The sequence below is a fragment of the Budorcas taxicolor genome, chromosome 7 (assembly GCF_023091745.1).
Source record: "Budorcas taxicolor isolate Tak-1 chromosome 7, Takin1.1, whole genome shotgun sequence".
NCBI classification, from domain to species: Eukaryota; Metazoa; Chordata; class Mammalia; order Artiodactyla; family Bovidae; genus Budorcas; species Budorcas taxicolor.
This window is the reverse complement of record NC_068916.1, coordinates 48,509,062-48,529,255: the sequence shown is the minus strand read 5'-3', so window position 1 is coordinate 48,529,255 and position 20,194 is coordinate 48,509,062. Positions and strand designations below refer to the sequence as shown.

General features: G+C 46.5%; 1 protein-coding gene across 1 annotated transcript in view; it reads left to right on the top strand.

The window, feature by feature from the left end:
• The first annotated feature begins 512 nt into the window (after positions 1-512).
• Positions 513-20,194, top strand: part of SPOCK1 (SPARC (osteonectin), cwcv and kazal like domains proteoglycan 1) — a 588,816-nt gene continuing 569,134 nt past the window's right edge. Inside the window, exons 1-2 of the mRNA XM_052643320.1 lie at positions 513-639; positions 1,239-1,424. Of these exons, the coding sequence (XP_052499280.1) occupies positions 1,239-1,424 (186 nt within the window). The 5' untranslated portion in view covers positions 513-639. The remainder of the gene's footprint in view (positions 640-1,238; positions 1,425-20,194) is intronic.

Here is a 20,194-nt window from a genome sequence, read left to right as displayed (position 1 = left end):
TGTCATGGTACAGGGCATGGATATGCAGAGATGCGGGTGGGTGCATGACCTGGGGTGGGCAGTGCAGAAATTCACTCACGTCAAGACGCTCTCCTAAGGCATGCTGATTCAGCGAGTCTGGGGCGTGAGCCAGGAGTCCCGATTTTTAAAAAGTCCTCCCTCCCCCCCATTAAGATGATCCTGACTTAAGTGGTCCAACGACCTTGCTTTTGAGAATGCCTCAGCGTTGGCCCTCCTTTTGGCCTTGATTCTCAGTTCCCTAGCTGTCTCTCGCCAGCCTGGGCCTGAAAGCTTATTTCAGCCTTGCGCAGAGATGTGAATAACCAGGATCCCCAGCTGCCCGACCAGGGGCGGCGGGGCGGTCGGGCGGGCCGCACAGCGGCGCGCGGCCGCCAGGGGTCGCCAGAGGCCTCGGCTCGAGCGCTCGGGCTCCTCCGCCCGCGGACGCCGCGCCCGAGCGAGCCTGCGAGCGAGCGAGCGAGCGAGCGGAGCCAGAGCGCTGCGGGCTCACAAAGCGGCAGGACGCGCGGCGGCGGGTGGCAGGAGCGCTGGGGAACGGGCCAGCCGATTAGCCTTCTCGGCCACCGCGCCACAAGAGCTCGAGCAACTCGGACGCGGGGACCCGGGCCGGGCCCCAAGGTACGTTCCCCGCAGAACCCCGCGCCCCAACTTGGCGTAGTTGGGACACCTCCCCGCGGCCACCGGGGGTGGGGGCTGGCGGGGTCAGGGCCTGCCTGGGGCTGTCTCCGTGCGCCCCTCTTTCCCCGAGGCGGCGGCGGGGGGCGAGAGGAGACACCCCCCGACCCGGTCCGCAGGTCTATCCCCCATTCAGTGGGAGCCTGGACTGCTGGTCGGAGCCCTGTTTACCCCCTCCCTACCCGAGCTCTGGGCGCAGTGTCTGGGAGTCAGGCTTGCGGATCCAGGGCTCTCCGTTTTCGGGGAGGGGTTCTGAAGCCCCTATCCGAGAGCGGCGGTGCGTAGGGCGCCCGGACGATAGCGGTCCTCTATAGTTTGATAGAGGCCCCTAATTTGTGACGCAGCCTCTTCATTTGAAACCGACCCAACCCCCCTCCATTCGTGAGAGAGACCCCTGGGTCTGTAGATCCGCCGCAGGTGTGCCCAGGGTTGACCCTGGCCCCGCGGGGCGGTCCCCGCTTGCCCCGACGGCGGGGGCGCGCAGCCCTCCGCTCGCCGCCCCGGGCCTCCGCTCACCGCCCCCGCGTGCCCCTGCCCCGCAGATGCCAGCGATCGCGGTGCTCGCGGCGGCTGCCGCGGCGTGGTGCTTCCTCCAGGTCGAGAGCCGGCACCTGGACGCGCTCGCCGGAGGCGCGGGCCCCAACAACGGCAATTTCCTGGACAATGACCAGTGGCTGAGCACAGTCTCTCAGTACGAGCGGGACAAGTACTGGAACCGCTTTCGAGACGTGAGTACTCGGGGGCCCTGCGGGGGGCGGGAGAGCCTCAGAGCCGGAGGTGGGTGGCGGGCCAGGGCGGGGGGGGCGGTGGTGGCGGTGCGCCTTCCTAGCGTGTGGGAGAGGCGCTGGTGCGGACTTCGCAGGCAGCTTGTGGGGTCGGGGTTCATGGGCTTCATCTTGCCTGAGAGGAACTTTGAAGACAACTTCGAAGGCTTGATGCTCTTCGCCCCTGTTACCTGCGGTCCAGGTGTGTGTAATGGTACCACTGGGGGAAAGTGATTGCACTGAACATGGTATTAACAGTGAGCAGCGGCGGAGACAGGCTCCTTCAGCTTAGGAGTTCTCCTAATGCTGCTGGTTGACTTTATCAAGCCCCCTGGAGAACCTCCCTGGGTAGCAGTGACTTAGACCATCTCTGGCCGGGGGCGGGGTGGGGGGGGGTGTCCAGAAGAATGCCTGTTGCCGAGGTTTAGGTTCGGAGTGAGCCCAGCTTGTTGAGTAGGGAGCCAGGTGTCCAGGAGGTTCAGAGAACCATGGCTTTGATACATGCTCCTGTTGGGAGGGAGCATGGGGGTTTGGACCCTGGGCATCCTTAGAAGGGAAAGGGAGCAGGCACTGGTGAGTTGGTCCACCACCCTGAAGGGGAGCCTGAATGGCAGAGGATGCTCCTCTGAGGGAGATGTGGGAGGTGAGAAAGTTATTCTTGGGCACCCAGAGGCAATCTGCTGCCTGTTTCTGCCCCAGGCTGGTGGCTGCTCCCCAGGTACGACTGGGAAGATGCCGGCCCAGAGGCTCCTGACGCAGTCTTTCCAGCAGATGGCATCCCCTCTGTGCTGTGGGAGGTGCTGCCAGCTCTCTCAGAGGCTGCCCCAGGTGGCTGGGACCATGTGCTTCTAGGGGACTAGGGAAAACTTGGATGATATTTAACACTAGGAATTCCTGCCCTGGGGAGGGACCCATACCACGGAGCCCCTGGTCTTGGCACAGGACTCCTTGAGTGGGAGACATGTGGAAGTGGGACCTGGATTCCTCTTACCCCATGCCCGGCATGCCAGCCATTGCAAAGGGAGGGCCTGAGAAATCCAGTTAATCCAGATGTCTTCTAGTACTTTCTAAAGAGCACCTCTCCAAGGGCCCATTCCAGAGGCACTAAGGCCTTGAGTGGGGACTTACTTATCTCTCTCCTCTCTGTTCCTCTTCCCTTTCCCTTTAGTTGATGGTGGTCTTTTCCTTGAAAGAGGCTTTCGAACACTTTGGATGAACAAGCGATATGAGGCCTTACTGCTCCTCTCCCCGCCACCCCCCCAACCCCCATCCCCTAGCACCATGAGATCTGTTCCTGATCTGTTCTGTTAACCATCTCCCATCCCCTTTCTGTTCTACCCCAAAGAGCCCTGTACAGACTACCTTTGCCTGTGGCTGAAAAAGTTGGCCAAGCTGCCTGAAAGATGCCCTATGGAAGCTTCCATTCCCAGACTCACACAGGGTAGAAATTATCTTGCTTTTTTCTTGCCTTCTTCATTATGTTTTAGATAGAGTTGAGGAAAGGGGCAGATGCTTGACTCTGCCCCTTGGCTAGAGCTGGAGGACACAGCCCCTTCTGCACACCCCCTCTGGTTCATGTGGCAGCTGGGTTGGATGGAAAGCGACTGTGCTTGTTGGTCTTCGGTGTGGACAGGGTTACTCTGCTTTTGTGTATTTTCAAGGTTTTCTAGTCTTGGTGTATCACGCATATGGCATTCTTCTTGTTTCCCGTTCAGATTTAAATTTCAAAAGATTGGGCTTTTCTTCATTTCTCATCTTTCTTGCAAATGGTGACATTTTTAATTCTTGGATCAGTGTTTTTACAAGCCTAACTGATCATGAAGCTCTCAACTGGGGTGCTTGTTAAATTGTAGCACCCAGGCTCACCCCTTCCTCCTCAGAGATTCTGATTCTATAGTCCTGGGATGAGTGCTGGAAATCCATATTTTAAAAGAACATTCTAGGTAATTCCTAGGATGACTAGGAATACTTCCTGTTGAAAATATCCTAAGCTTAACAAAAAGAGAAAATCTGTGTTCAAATGCATTGCTTTTTTTGTTTCTGGAGCAAATTTAGGTGTTCAGCTAATATTTTTTAGCAGTATATATTCTTTAAAAATGATAATTTAATCCAACGTACCATTAAAAACATCCAAAATGTTTCAGAATTTCAAATATCTTCAATCATCAACCGTGGCATTAATATAAGCTGCATGGAGTCTTCTGATGCTAGCCGTGGGTCAGACATAATTTAATTCCATTAATATAATTTAATGCCATTAACCTCTTTAAAGTGTTACGAAACTCAAACTAGATTCTCTTTTAGGCCGAGTCTGAGTGTCTTTAGTTGATTGTTTTACTTGAAATAACCACAAAACCTCCATCTCCTGGGACCAGGGACTAAAATGTTGCTTCCTGTAGAAGCAGTTCAGTGGACAGTTGACAGAGCTTCAGCTAAGGGTGCCAGGGATCAGCCAGCCTGGTGATTTTCACTGAGCCATCACTGTTTCACTGGCCTCGCTGGAGATTGACAATGCTCAGCTTCTCTTCTGCTGTTTCAGTTTTGTGGAAACCACTGATAACTTTGAAAGACCAGGCCCTGAAACTATTATGATATTGTTATGATGCTTGTCAGTTGTGAGAAAGTCACTTTTTGCCTTTTACTTCGTGAAAGAAAACTTTTTGCCCTTTCCCTTGACTTGTTTTCTTTTTTGTCTGTTTTCTTTTTTGCACTCGAGGGAAGACATGTTAAGAAGTGGCTTTTGAACTTTTGAAATTGAAAACTAAGAGCCCCTTTTAGAGAGCTGACGATACTCCTTGGTGGAAGTTATTGGCTAAATTTGAAGTGGAAGTGGGTGGCGGGCTGTGTGCTCCGTGTTCTCTTGCCTGTTGAATGTGCTGTGATGTTGCCAGAGAGGACCGGTCAGCCTCTACCTAATACTTTGAAGTGGTCCTGTTGCTCTAGATACACAAATAATGCTATCTCCTTTCCAGAAGTAAAACTTTCACAGCTACTCTATGGTTTGTTGCCTGGAGCATTGGAGCCAGGAGAAATATAACAACATACAGATTGTTTGCTCCTGAATGTAGTGGGAGCCTGTTAGTTTGGTCATTCTTCTTTGATAAATACTAGCAATTGGGATGTTTTGGCTAGATGGAGACCTGGACTTCTGCACAAATACAGTATGAAGAAGGAGAAGATGAAGACAGACGTTTATGTTAAGTTGTATGGTTATTCCCTTCCAGCTGCTCCCACTGGTGCGCTTTTAGCTCCTCTGTGGTTTCAGGTTCAGGGGTGAGGATGCTGCAGCCATTTTCCTGATTTATTTTATTTATTTATTTTTTTATGACTCTGATTTGGCTTTCCATAAGGCCAAATTCTGTAAGGAGATTTTCCTCTGTTCATTCCTACATTCATTTGTAATCTGTCCATTCATTCCAACAAATATTTGACTGTGTAACATGTGCTAGGCAGTGGCTAGAAGAATGAGTAAGATATATACATGTGATCTCTTCTCTCAGGTAATCGCTTGACTACTGGATGGAACTTTAACTTCCGCAGTCAGTATTTCTTCCTTGTTCTGTTTTCTTTGAACAAAATATTTATTTATTTATTTGGCTGCACCAGGTCTTATCAGTTGTGGCATGCAGGATCTTTGATCTTCACTGTGGCATATGGGATCTAGTTCCCTGACCAGGGATCGGACCCCAGCCCCCTGCATTGGGAGCTTAGAGTGTTAGCCACTGGACCACCAGGGAAGTCCCTGTTTTCTTTTTTTTAAAAGTGTTTTTCTTGTAAAGGTAATATACACAAATTGCAATTAAAATAGAATATTGCAGAAACAGTGGTATCTAACATTTATCCTGCACTTAGTGTGCTAGCTATTGTGTAAGGTAGTTTACATATATTATCTCATGTAATATTCATAACCATCCTAGGAGAGAAGCACTATTATTCTTATTTACTAGGAGGTGAAGTCTCTTGCCCACAGAGCTGGACTGTGAAGGAGCTGGACTGGACCCAGGTGGCCTGTCTCTAGACTCTTGCAGCCCATTGAGAGAGGAGTGGATTTGGGCTGTGAGTTGCCACTGGTATTACACTGAAAGTCTTTGCTGCTTTCTGCCTAAGGGAAATCAGTGAGGAGCCTTAGGTTGAGACCAAGTGGAGTGGGAAGCCAGGTGGACACAGCTTATGGTAGAGGTCACATCAGGGCTTTTCTTCTGCTAATAATGAGCTTCTGATTTGATTAAAATAATATTGTTGCTTACACCAAACATGACATTTTCTTTCCTTTGCACTCATGAAACTAGCCCTGACATTTAACTCTGGGATAATTGCCTTTAGCAGGCCTGAAGACTCAGAAGTGTTGCCTTGGCTGGCATTTATCTTACTCCAGAGTGACCTGAGTTTGTAATTCTAATGAGACCACAAGGACCAGCCTGCGTGCTTTCTCCTTCTCGTGCACACGCTGTGGGATTTGGTGGTCTCTGTAGCAGGACTGGGGTGTCATGGAGCATCTGATCTGCTCATTTGATCTCAACGTCTCAGCTATAATGAGTTTCAAGGGCAAGGGAGGCTTATTGATAGAATAGTGGCTGCCTCAGTCTGTGGGGTCAGTGACAAGAGAGGTGGTGTGGCTTAGTGGATCAGCCATTAATCTGTCACCACAGAAACTCGGCTTGTAATAGAGAGTAGCAGAAAATCATTTTGATTAAACAGGTTCAAGGAGAATTAAATGAGTTTGTGATCCTGACTTTCCTTAATGAACCCACTATCTTAAATCCCCTATACTAGATGACCACCGATAGAAATAATTATTTCACAGGAATCATTATAAAGGGACAGTGTAGAAATTGATAAGCCTATGGCCATTCTTGTATTTCCTGCCCTTTCAGTTTACTCTTGTAGAGAGAACCTAGTTTTTGCCTGGCAAGGATGGTATAGTGTGTGCCCCAGTCGACCCTCCCCGGCTGTTCCCCTGTGTCTCCTGGTCCTCCCAGCCCTGCCGCAACTGTGCTCCAGTGGAACTGGATTGCTAGGCACATGAGTACTCTCCTGTGTGCTGAAGAGATTATTTTCAAAAGCAAGGACTGGTTTCAAATGGATCATTGGACCCATACCCTTCCCCTGGAAGAGTGGGACATAAACATTAGCTCAACTATTTTATCGTGCTCAGGGAGACACAGTAATGTTAGAAATTAAATATTTTAAAATGTCATTTCTTACTCACTGTAGTGTATTTCAAATTAAACACGTTCAATATCTAAACTTGAACACCTTCAAGATGACTCATTTTACCTTTCCTCTGGGGAGGTGACTGTTTATGTTCCTTAGGAAATTCCTCAGACTCAAGCTCATAGATAGTTTCATCTCCCTGGGTAAGATAATTACAAAGGGAAGAAATTTTCTATAAGAGACTAAATAATTTGCCCAAGATTACAGGTATTTTTTTGGTTCATATTTTCTCCGTTATAAGATGCTGTCAATTGTAGAATGTGCCACTTTTGTGCTACTCAGAAAGAAAGCAGTGTTGAGAAGGAAGAGTTTAATAGAGCCATGGATAAAGCTAGGACTCCAGAGGATCCCCTCAGTATGAAGGTAAATGAGAAATAAACTCACAATGCAGAAAAGGGGCCATAGCAGAGTGATTCATGTGTCTCTACCTTGGCACTGGTGGATGAAGGGGAAAAGTAGGATCTGGGCAATTGGCAGGCTGGCTCTTTCCGATTTCTGGTCTGAGTGCACACAACCGTGGTGGTCTCCCCGCCCCAACCTTAGACAGTAAATTCAGTCTCGGGCTGTTTGTCCTCTCTGAATCCCTGACTTCTCATTTTGTAAATGTGGGATGATCACAGTGTATTGGTGAGGGCTCCAATGCAAGTGACTGAAACCTGGTCCACACTGACTTAAATGGAAAAGAAAATTTACTTGTGTAGCTGAAAATCTGCTGATAAATTAATTATAGATCTAGATAAGGCTGGATCCATGGGTTCGGGCTGCACCACCAGACTTGGGTGTGTATGTTTGTCATTTTCTTACCACTTCCCCAACCGCCCACCCATCTTTAGACTCTATTTCCCACGTGTTGGTTGTATTCTCAGGTTGATTAGTTCCATGTAGTGACTCATGGCAATTACACATTTCTATTCAGTGAAAGAGGAGAGTGAAAAAGTTGGCTTAAAGCTCAACATTCAGAAAACTAAGATCATGGCATCTGGTCCCAACCTTTCATGGGAAATAGATGGGGAAACAGTGTCAGACTTGATTTTTCTGGGCTCCAAAATCACTGCAGATGGCCATGAAATTAAAAGACGCTGACTCCTTGGAAGGAAAGTTATGACAAACCTAGAGAGCATATTCAAAAGCAGAGACATTACTTTGCCAACAAAGGTCCGTCTAGTCAAGGCTATGGTTTTTCCAGTGATCATGTATGGATATGAGAGTTGGTCTGTGAAGAAAGCTGAGCACCAAAGAATTGATGCTTTTGAACTGTGGTGTTGGAGAAGACTCTTGAGAGTCCCTTGGACTGCAAGGAGATCCAACCAGTCCATTCTGAAGGAGATCAGCCCTGGGATTTCTTTGGAAGGAATGATGCTGAAGCTGAAACTCCAGTGATTTGGCCACCTCATGTGAAGAGTTGACTCATTGGAAAAGACCCTGATGCTGGGAGGGATTGGGGGCAGGAGGAGAAGGGGACGACAGAGGATGAGATGGCTGGATGGCATCACTGACTTGATGGACATGAGTCTGAGTGAACTCTGGGAGTTGGTGATGGACAGGGAGGCCTGATGTGCTGTGATTCATGGGGTCACAAAGAGTTGGACACGACTGAGCGACTGAACTGAACTGCAGATACTGTAGTTTTTATGTCTCAGTATTGCCACAAAAGTCCTAGAATTGAGACTTGTCAGGTTTACCTGTGTTGTAGCCCAGTTGATCACTGTGGCCATGTTGGTGGCATATGTGTTAACTGGCCAGTCTTGGGTACATGCCCATCCCTGGGGTGGGACCTGGGACCTGGGTGGTGGGGACTCCATCAACTTGTGTGGTTGAAGAAGGGTTGAAGGGTAGTTTCTTAAGGGGAAATGGATGCCTTGTGGGCAAACATCACAGGGGTCCACTGTGTTGATCAGCCCCACTCAGCTGGCATGGGGAGGATAAATTGGCTAATACTAGTGAAGCTGTTAGCAAAGTGTCTGGCTTAATACTAAGTGGTGGCTATTAATTTTATTAGTATTAACAACTCCTGTTGTACTTATATATGCATTATTCCTCAATTTATGGTTGTATGTATTTATGTTTTAGCTTCTTCTGTAGTTTCATTCTTCCTGAAATAAGAGCCTGAGTTTTATCATGCCTTGCATGCAGTAGGTGGTCTATTAGCATTTTATTGATTTGAACTATTACTTAAGCACACCTCGTGATGAATCTCTGGGAAAGGAAAGCCTGTAGAATTACTGGTGCAGATTTTTTGGTATGTGAAGATTCTAGGTTACACACACATTGAAAAACATCTTTTTTTTCTTTCAGTCTAACCCCTATCTCTAAGTAGGACCTTACAACCTTTCAACCCCTTTTAGGATATCATGAGGAGAAGGCAATGGCAACCCACTCCAGTAGTCTTGCCTGGAAAATCCCATGGATGGAGGAGCCTGGTAGGCTGCAGTCCATGTGGTCGTGAAGAGTCGGACATGAGTGAGCGACTTCACTTTCACTTTTCACTTTCATGAATTGGAGAAGGAAATGGCAATCCACTCCAATGTTCTTGCCTGGAGAATCCCAGGGACAGGGGAGCCTGGTGGGCTGCCATCTATGGGGTCGCACAGAGTTGGACATGACTGAAGTGACTTAGCAACAGCAGCAGGATAGCCTGATGTACAAAGCTCTTTGTCCCCAGACCTTTACCATTGAGCCCAGTTCAGAAATCTGCTTAGTGAATGTTTGAATGAATTTGAGTGAATGAAGGAATGAAGGCGTGAACTCTTCCGTACCAGGATTTTGCACACTTCCACAACAAGGAAGCAGATGTTTCTTGTAGAGGGCTGGCCCCAGGATGCCATGCTGGCCTTGGACTTGTGTCTCTCATTCTGTTAGTAATTGACCATGATGATGGATACAAACCAATGGGCATGCTGTGGAGAGGCAGGGGAGCATGACTGAGAAGCTCAATGCCCCCCTCACAATCTGGGTGCAGTCCCTGAACCTGTGGAAAGCTCTTCATGGTGAAGAGGCCCCTCTGAGCCTGGGCTCACCTTCCAGTCTTGTGGATGAGCTTGGGTCTTGGCTGCAGCATCACTGTCCTCATCTGCAAAACTAGCGATCGCACCTCCTGGGGGGTTTTGGGAGCACGGAGTGAGCTTCTGGCACAAAGTAGATAGATCCTTGTGATCTTTAAGTGCCTGATATAATTACCTGTGATTCTGATATAATTTCCGAGGGTCCTGGGAGCCTAAGTGAGTTGCTGGCACACAGCTGTAGATGTCGCTTTCTGTCTCATGTCTTAGAGAAATGTTGGGGAAATTGGTTCCATTTTCCTAGAGCCTGTCTTTACTTCATACCTTGCTGTCTGGAAGGCTGTCTTCAGTTCTGTATGGTTTTTTAAAAGTTAAATTTTTTCTGATTGTAGGTCCTGTCATAGCCATCTCTGTTGTGTAAATTGCCCTTGCCCTGCCTCTCCCTTTAAAAAAATCCTTCCTCCTCCTCTGGGGTCTGGGCCCATGAGTTTCTCCTTCCCTCTGTGGTCAAGAGTCCTGGGCTTTAGAACTCCTCCAGTTCTCACTGCTCTTTAGAAATCAGGGTGAGATAGAATTTCTTGGGTAGAGAGATTTGTGAACTTTCTATTAAAAAACAAGACTGGTATTACATGGACTGTTCCTTGACTTCCTGCCCATCCCTCCCTCTCTTTTCTGAGAACCAACTGGGCACCAAACTTGGAAGCTAAAGATGGAAACCAAGATTTCCACCCACAAGTGTCAGAGTTCAGACTTACCTGCAGTTGGAGTGCTGAACAGTATGAGGCGTTATTGCCCCTGGGTCTGGGTCTTTCCAGTGTCCTTGTGACAGATGTGAGGATGTTGATTTATCTTGGGGCCAGAAGTAAGGTGTGTTCACAGACTAGTGATGTGAATTACTGGGGATGCTCCTAGAAGGATAGCACTGATGTCCAAATTAACTCGATTGGGTTGCTATTCTTAGGATTCTGTGCAAATATGTCCCTCAGGAAACCCTCTCCCTTTATCATTTAGGGCCAAGTTTTCTTTGGTGCAGTGGGGAAGGAAGGAAGGAAAGACATGTTATACATTTTGTTGTAATACTTTGCAGACTCTTCTTGTGTGATCTGTGACACGTCACACTACAGAAGACACCGTCAACATTCCCCAGCATAATTATGTGGTGGGTGAGCAGGAATTTATGCAAAGTCCATCGGCGTCTGTGATTGAAGCAGGGAAGCAGAACTTACTTCGGTGTTCAAGGCAATCTTTGCAGAGATAAAGCGTGGAGAAAACAGGCAGAGAGCAAAAGGCTCCACTTTCTATTGTAGCTCTACCCTGACTGTTCCACCATGTAAGTGGGATCACTCTGAGTTCTAAGAAGGGCCAGGCCAAGTTGCTGATGATGCTTCATGGCTAAGGCAAAAAAAAAGAAGCCCAGAGAAAGGTGTTCGAGCAGTGGTTCTCAGAATTACTTACATCTTTATAATCTTGAAAAAAAAAATCATTGGCTTGTTTAAAATGCAGATCTCAGCCAGAGCAGTCTTGAGTAGGTCAAGAGTGGCACCCAGGAACTTGCATTTAAAATAAGCAATCCAGGTGATTCTGATGCAGGTAGTTCTCAGACTGTATTTTCAGGAAAACTGTGGAGAATTATTATTTATCCCCAATAACCAATACCACTAGCACTAATGAATAATATGATTTTAGACAAAATGAGCATTTGAAGATGCAGAGTAAACTATTATGAGTACTGTTTTCCCTTGAGGCCAAGAATGCTATCGTTGACATCAGTAGAAAGAAAGGGCTTGGTTTCTGGTGTATGTATGTACATGGGTCTCAGCAGAAACCTTGTCATGAGCTGTTCATGACTTGTTACCACTCCTAGGGCATCAGGGCTGCTTATGCACATGAGTTCAGTAGAACTAATGTGGGACCTTTCCCATGACAAAGTCTGAGCTGATGATCTCAGCAAATTTCTTCTCTCCAAAGGGGCCTAATCACAGCCAACTCTGGTCTGACTTTGCATCTTCTCTAGCAGGCCTGATGATGATTTGTGCACAGATAAACAGGAGGACATTGACTCCATTGATTTCTGACATTGGCATTGGTCTACGGAGAAGTGGGTATTGAAGATGGTGGATGTAATAAACAATGTTTACTCTAGGCACAGAGATGCAGATATTGTTGTCCTTTGATATCAGCATAGGGTTGGTTCTAGAACCCCTGTGGATACCTCACCCCAAGGATGCTCTAGTTCCTTACGTAACACGGCCTAGTACAAGCTCCCCCACCACACCCGAGGGTTCTGCATCCGTGGCTATAGAGGGTAGACAGTATTCTCAGTTGAGAACACAGAGAAGGTCTGAGGGCTATGGCCTGGACAGTGGTACTACTTGCAACTCTCCTGGTGTAGTAAATCTTCATGCTTGATTGATCAGATCATTTTGGAAAGATCAGAGAACAATAAGAGCAAAGGCTAGTCAAAGTTTGGAAAATTTATGAGGATCAACAAGACATAGCAGTAATTCCTTGGGGCCCACTGAGCAAACTCTGAAACTTTGCTTTACTCTGTGTTGGCTGAATTTCCTCTAATTAATGGCACTGAAAATTGACAAAACTATTGCCGAGAGGAAGAAAATAGTTCAGTGTATTGAACAGACTTGAGTGGCTGTTTGGAGTGTTTCAGTCACCCCATTGTTAAGGGATAATTGGGTAGTTTCCAGGTATTTCTGTACTCGCTGGACAGGTTGAATTCCTCTGTGGCTTTGGTGGGCTTGGTTGGTTGGTGTCCAGTACTTTCATCCCACAAAGGCGCCACTTCCCCCCTGAGCTTGCTAGCCTTGCTGTGACTCTACCTGGTCCGTAATCTTTGGCCAGCCACCTTGAATGAGGTGAAAGGAGTGAAAGTGAAAATGCTGCCCATGGTAAAGATACAATCATGCTGTCTTTCCTGGTATTAGATAATTTTTTTTTAATAAGGTGAAATTGGTTTAAAAATTCCTCCCTCCTCAGAAAGATCTTTGCATGCGCTTTAAAAAAATATCTTTTTTGTTTTTTTTCCGTGGTCATCCTGAACCTAGATAGATTCATACCTTTCTAGTAACCAGAGCCTGGTGCACAGATTCAGTAGTTTGTTCATTCATGTTTTCATACCACAGATACTCACTGTCCAGGCTTCTGTGTACTAAGCACTATGCGGGGCAATTAGATGTAGCAGGTAGCAAAATTCCTTTCTCTCCTCTGGCATCCACAGTCTTCTCGTCTGAGATCAAGAGAAGGAATAGAGGAGCTTGGTGGCCAGGGAAGCCTGTTAAGGATTCCTCTGCAAAGGGAAAGGCCTGGTCTACAAAGGGCCTAGAGAAGTCTGGGCAAGCTGGACGCCCAGAGGCCTCGGGACCTGGGAGACAGTCACAGAAGACTATCTCGGAGTCCGTCTGGTGGTCAAGCCCTTGAACTTATTTCAACTGTTACTGACATAGATGGTGGCTCCTGCTATTTCACCTGAGTTTAGGACCCAGACACGGACAGCAGAAGGGTGTGGTCTGTACAGCTGAGGTGGAGCATTTAGGTGATACCGGACTGGATGTGTATGGAGGCTGAAGTCCAGAGAGTTGAACGTTGTCGGGGCTCCAGGTCAAGGCCAGTAGCAAGTGGAGAGAGAATTGCAGAAGAGTCCTGATCTTTAACAGCCTGGCACGGGTGGAGAGTGTGTTTTATTGGAGTGGAAGATGTGCAGAGAGAGCAAGGGTTGCATTCATATCTGTTGCACTTTCACACACCATCCACCCAGCAGCCCAGTCAGGGGACAGGATGTTACCAGCTTCTGAGAAGTCCATCTTACGTCTCCCATACTCACTGTCCCCGCTCCAGGGAAGAGCTCTGCTGAGTTACAACTCTAAGGTTAGTTTTGACTGCTTTTATACTTTTATCAATGGCATCATAAGAAGGAATTTGTGTGTGTGTGTCTGGCTTCTTTTACTCAGTATTAAGTTTGTGGTACATTGTTGTTTGTGACTGTGGTTGGTTCATTCTCATTGCTGTGTGGACATTCCACAGCTTACCTCTTCTTTTGTGAAGGAACACTTGGATAATTTCTGGGTTTTGACTTACAGAGTAGCAATCTCTTGGACATGTCTTCTGGCGCGTCTATGTGTACATTTTTTTCAGACTCATACCTAGTTGTGGAATCCGTTGCTCATAAGATAGGTGAATGTTCAGTACTTAGAGATGTGACTACATAGTTTTCCAAAATAGTTCTGCCAGTTACTTGCCTCCATTAGTGTATAGAAGTTAACTGGGAGCAACATTTTTGTTTCTAATTCATAATCCAATTCAACCAAAATGTATTAAGCATCAATTATGTATCAGGTACTTGTCTACCCTTATGGAGCCTGTGTTCTAGTTGAGAAAAACAGTATGCAGATTGAGGTACAATAGTTGGTTTTTAAGTGCTAAGGATAAAAATAAACTAGGGTGACTCAATTGGAAAAATAGTCTCTTCAATTAATGATGTTGGGAAAACTGAGTATTCACATGCAAAAAAATGAAGTTGGATCCCTATCTTATACCACTCACAAAAATTAACTACAAATAGATCGAGGACTTAAACATAAGGTCTGAAACTGTAAAAACCCCTGAAAGAAACCATAGGGGGAAAAGCTCCTTAACGTTGGTCTTGGCAGTGATTTTGGGATATGGCACCAAATGTGAAAGCTTGCAAAAAGCAACAAATGGGACTATATCAAACTAAAATGCGTCTATAACAAAAGAAACAATCAATAAAATGAAAAGGCAACCTACAGAATGGGAGAAAATACTTGTAGACCTTCAATCTGATAAGGGATTAATATCCAAAATATATAAGGAACTCATACAACTCAATAGCCAAAAAATAAATCCAAATAAAAACAGAAAAGGACCTGAACAGCCATTTTTCTAAAGAAGATGTACAAATGGCCAAGAGGTACATGAAAAGACGCTCAGTCTCACTAATTATATGGGAGTTGATCTGGTAAATCAAAACCACAATGTGCCGTCACCTGACACCTGTTGGAATGTGTGTGCATGCGCGCGTGCACTCAGTCACGTCTGTTTGTGACCTGATGGACTATAGCCTGCCAGGCTCCTCTGTCCACGGGATTTCCTAGGCAAGAGCACTAGAATGGATTGCCATTTCTTTCTCCAGGGGATCTTCCCCACTCAGGGATCCAACCTGCATCTTTCACATCTCCTGAACTGCAGGCAGATTCTTCACTGCTGAGCCACCGGGGAAGCTCTTACCCATTAGCATGGCCGCCAACACAGCCATGAGTGATACCTAGCGTTGGCGAGGATGTAGAGAAAAGGGAGCCCTTGCTCAGTGCTGTTGGAGCTGAAAATTGGTGCAGCCACTGTGAAGAACATGAAGTATGAAGGTTCTTCAAAAAATTAAAAGTTGAACTATCACAGGATCTAGCCACCCCATCTCTGAGTATCTGTCTGAAAAACATGAAGTTGCTGCCTTTAAGAGGCGTCTGCACTGCTCTGTTCACTGCAGCATTATTTGCAACAGCCAAGACATGGGAACAACCCCGGTGCCCTAGACGCAGGAATGAATAAAGAAACTGTGCGATATATGCGCAATGGAATACTATTCAACCACAAATAAGACGGAAATTCTGCAGTTTGTGAGACTACAGATGAACCTCTAAGGTATTACGCTAAGTGATATAAGTAAGAGAAAGAAGATTACTGTATGGTATCATTTATGTGGAGTCTAAAAAAGCCAGACTCAAAGAAAAAGAGAGGAAAGTGATGTTTTCCAGGAGGCCGAGGAAATAAGGAGCTGTTGGTCAAAGAGTGCAAATTTCCAGGCGAGTACATTCTGGGAATCTCACATGTAGCATGGTGACTAGTTAAAAACACTACATTGTAAACTTGAATGTTGTTAGGAGAGTGGACCTTAAATGTTCTTACCATAACAACAGCATCAAAGCGGTAATTCTGTGAGGTGGTCTATTGTCATTGGTAATCATTTCACAATATGTGCCTGAATCAAATAATCACTTCGTGTACCTTAAACTCACACAATGTTCTTTTGTAACACTGAGGGGAAACTAGGTTAAAGGGAATAAGACGGAGATATATTTATGCTCTAGTTGTGAGTTTTGTTCTTTTGACTTTAAATTGTTCTTTTCCTCGTTGAGAGCTAATTTGGAAAGAGGACTTAGCTGAAGAGAGGAGAAATCTCTTCTGAAGCTGAACAGAAGAAGAGAAATAATTTACTTCCTTCCCATATGCAGTTGCTGTTAACTTCCCAAAGTCTTACTGTCAAAATTTCTGTGTTCGTGGTTGATACCATGCTGTGAATATGAGTTGGTTTTCTCTCTCTTTTTTTTTTTATGTAATGACACAGCACGAACATTTTGTTAGCATGATCATTTTAGTATACCATGATGCTGTTCTTTGTAAATGACACTTAAATGGTATAAGTCCACTGACTATCTATACTGCAGTATAAAAATCTAAACCCATTGCTAAAATATCTGACAGTAAACACTTAGCTGTTTCCAGTTTTCCTTAATCCAAATAAGTATATGATGAATGTTTGAGTATATGAGCCTTTCAGCAGTCAGATTTCCTTACCATGTATTCCCAGAAGTAGAAATACATGGTGTAATGGCATGCATTTTCAAGGTCACTGATGTATGTTACCATGTTGTAGTGACTCGACCCCCAGTATTATGGAAGGTATGTTTTATTACACCCTTGCCAGCTTTGGCTATTAGTGACTTTTTGGTAAAGAAAGAGAATATGATAGAAGCTTAGCATGCCAAGATATGTGCAAGTACTGAGTCAACACAGGTAAGATGATGCCTGCAAGAGTCCCAAGAGGGAGGAGGGTTTCTCTGATCCCTCCTGAGTTTGTCAGGGAACCCGGTGTGAGAGATCAGCAGCTGACCCAGGTTGGGGGGACAGGAGCTGCGGCCCCTTCTCACCGTGGTACATGGCCCTGTGAATGCACGGCAGAGCCCACTCTGAAGAGCCCTTTGAACTGGTTGTGGAGATATGAACAAATCCCAGCCTCATTCATAACAGGGAGCAGGAGCAGATGCTGCAAGCTGGATTTCAGGTGAAACTGCTACTGACGGATCCCCTGCTCCTGATAGAACGTGTAGATGCTTTCATGCCCTTGCGGTGGAGGAGGGTGAGAGGAGATCATTAAAAACCGAGTCCATTCCCAACACAATGGTAAAATCGTTTCTCCTGTCGAATACCAACAAGGTTGGGGCCCATGTCTCAGGCTGCATTTGTGTTCAAGACATCTGCCTGACTTTCATCACCTAGTATTTCCTCCACCACCGGCCTTCTGGTGCGCTCGCCTCAGAGGAGGCAGGGAGAAGGGTTTCCCCTGGCTGCTGTCCCAGCATCATGCCGGCGGTGGGAAACATAAGTTCTCTGCGTCTGTCGGCTCCCTGGGTGCCGTCTGCAGGCCTGGAGCAGTGATAGAGCAGTGATTCCCAACTTGAGAAGGGTTTGCCCCCAGGGGACGTTGGGCAGTGTCTGGAGACATTTTTGATTCCCACAATGCGGGGGGTGGTGGGGGGTGTGGGGGGATGGTGTTACTGGCATCAGTGAGTAGAGGCCAAGACTTACTAAACATCCTATCAGGCACAGGTCTCCCTGCATGTCATCTCCACCTCTGTAATGTCAACAGTGCCAAGGCTAAAAATGCTGGCCTTAGAAAGATGGTTATTCCTTTTATGATGAGGATTTTATTTATTTGTTCACCTTTGGTTGTGCTGGGTCTTCACTGCAACACAGGCTCCCCTCCAGTTGCAGCCAGAGGGGCCCACTCTCTAGTTGTGGTGTGTGGGCCCCTCATTGTGGGGGCTTCTCTTGCTGCAGAGCGCAGGCTCTCTAGCACCAGGCTCAGCAGCCATGGCTCCTGGGGGCCAGAGCTCAGGCTTAAAAGCTACGACACATGGGTTCAACTATGCCACAGCACAAGGGATCCCCAGACCAGGGATGGAACTTGTGTTTCCTGGATTGGCAGGCAGACTCTCTACCACTGAGCCACCAGGGAAGCCCTGTGACGATGATTTTTAATGTGAGGCATAGTCTAGGTGGAAGAGTCTAGGGTGAAGGGCATATGGGGAGTTGTTCTTTCTGTCACTCATTTAAGAAATCAGCGTGACAGGGACTGTCCCAGACCCTGGGACACAGACAACATTCTCTGTCCCAGTGGAGCGCACATTCTAGGGCATGAGCTCCTCGGATTCCAGGCACTTGACTTTGCTGGAGCCAAGAGAAGAGATGATGAATCAGACACATGCATTATTATTTTATATGTTGAGGAAATCTGATGCATTATCACAGCCAACCAGGTATAATAAAAATCATACGACTTTTATTATTATTTTTGTCAAGATAAATGGCCACAGGGAGTTTTTGTGTGAGATGTTGCGTATTTACCTGTGAGTCACGGTAAATTGCCTGCACTGTGAATCAGGGAGACTGTTTGATTTCATTTCCCCAAAGAGCCGAAAAATGCACCATGAAAATATTTCTGTTCCTCCAAAGAGCTGACAAGCTCCAGATGGATGGACTGGTGGCTCTCCCCTGAATCTTGTTTCACCACACGTCTTGGGTAGTGGCCGTTGTTTCCAGCAAGATGATTCTTGTTCACAACTCACTTCTTCCCTAAATGCTGCACAGCAGATTTTAACGACCTGCTCCTCTGGGTTCTGTAGCCACGACAGCCCGCATGGCATAGCTCCATACCAGAGTGCGTATTCCTCACACTGGATTCTTGTTTTGTCTGTCGGAGGTGCACCTGGATTGTGAGCTTTTGTATTCTAGGACCTTGGCTCTTGAAGTCTGGTCTCTCTGAGGCTTCCACATGTTCATTACGTGTTTGAGGATGTATGGAGAGGCCTTTTCTGTTTCCCTTGTAACGGCAGCACTTTAGGATGGGAAAGGCGGCAAAGCCCGTAAGAAAGTGATGAAGCCCATTCAGCTTCCCAGAGGCTGCCTGATCAAGCCTTTGCTGCTGCTTTGAGTAGCCTGCCGGTCTGCTCTGAGTCAGTGGTGGTGGGGAAGAGGGGAGTAATATGCCTGAGTACCGTTTTGACTGTTCGCGTGTTTCCATGGCTGCTTCTCATGGAGGTGGAGCCTCAGGTCAGGAGGACGGTGTGCCCTGTGCCCTGTCACACTGGGCCTTGCCACCATGTCCCCTTTCCCCATTAAAAAGTGCCCTTCTTTTCTCCTTTATTCTGCATCCCTTCTCAAGGCCCATCAATTGCTGGTCTTTGCATCCCCTGTGCGTTGCTGTCTCTGCCCTGTCTGGTCTCAGTCCTGGGTAAGGTTGGGTGTCTTAGGCATCGAGTGTGGAGAAAGATCTTTTCTTTGGTCTGGTCTCAAAGACCCTTTCTTACTTTGAAGATTAACTTCTCACCAACATAACTCATGTGTGATGCTAAGCTGAAAATGTATTATTCTCCTTTCTGGCCTTGAGTTAACATCAGAAGTCTCACTGATGTCCTAGCTATTGTAAATAGTGCTGCAGCGAACATTGGAGTACATTTGTTTTTTTGAATTGTGGTTTTCTCAGGTTATATGCCCAGTAGTGGGAATGTTGGGTAATGTGGTAGTTTTATTCCTAGTTTTGTTTTTTTTTTAAGGAATTTCCATATTATTCACCATAGTGGCTGTATCAATTTACATTCCCATCAAGTGCGCAGGAGGGAGTCCCTTTTCTCTACATCTTCTCCAGCATTTATTGTTTGTACATTTTTTGATGATGGCCATTCTGATTTTTATGAGGTGAAACCTCATGGTGGTTTCGATTTGCATTTCTCTAAGCAAAGACATTGCTTTGACAGCAAAGATCCGTCTAGTCAAGGCTATGGTTTTTCCAGTAGTCATGTATGGATGTGAGAGTTGGACTGTGAAGAAAGCTGAGCGCCAAAGAATTGATGCTTTTGAACTGTGGTGTTGGAAAAGACTCTTGAGAGTCCCTTGGACTGCAAGGAGATCCAACCAGTCCATCCTAAAGGTGATCAGTCCTGGGTGTTCATTGGAAGGACTGATGTTGAAGCTGAAACTCCAGTACTTTGGCCATTTGATGCAAAGAGCTGACTTATTGGAAAAGACCCTGATGCTGGGAAAGATTGAGGGCAGGAGGAGAAGGGGACTACAGAGGATGAGATACTTGGATGGCATCACTGACTCAATGGACATGGGTTTGGGTAAACTCCGGGAGATGGTGATGGACAGGGAGGCCTGGCGTGCTGTGGTTCATGGGGTCACAAAGGGTCGGACACGACTGAGTGACTGAACTGAACTGAATAATGAGCAAGGTTGAACATCCTTGCATGAGTTTGTTGGCCATCTGTATGTCTTCTTTGGAGAAATGTCTGTTTAGGTCTACCACCTAGTTTTTGATTGGGTTGTTTGTGTTTCTGATATCAAGCTGTATGAGCTGCTTATATATTTTAGAGATGAATCCTTTGTCAGTTGTTTCGTTTGCAATTATTTTCTCCCATTCTGAGGTTGTCATTT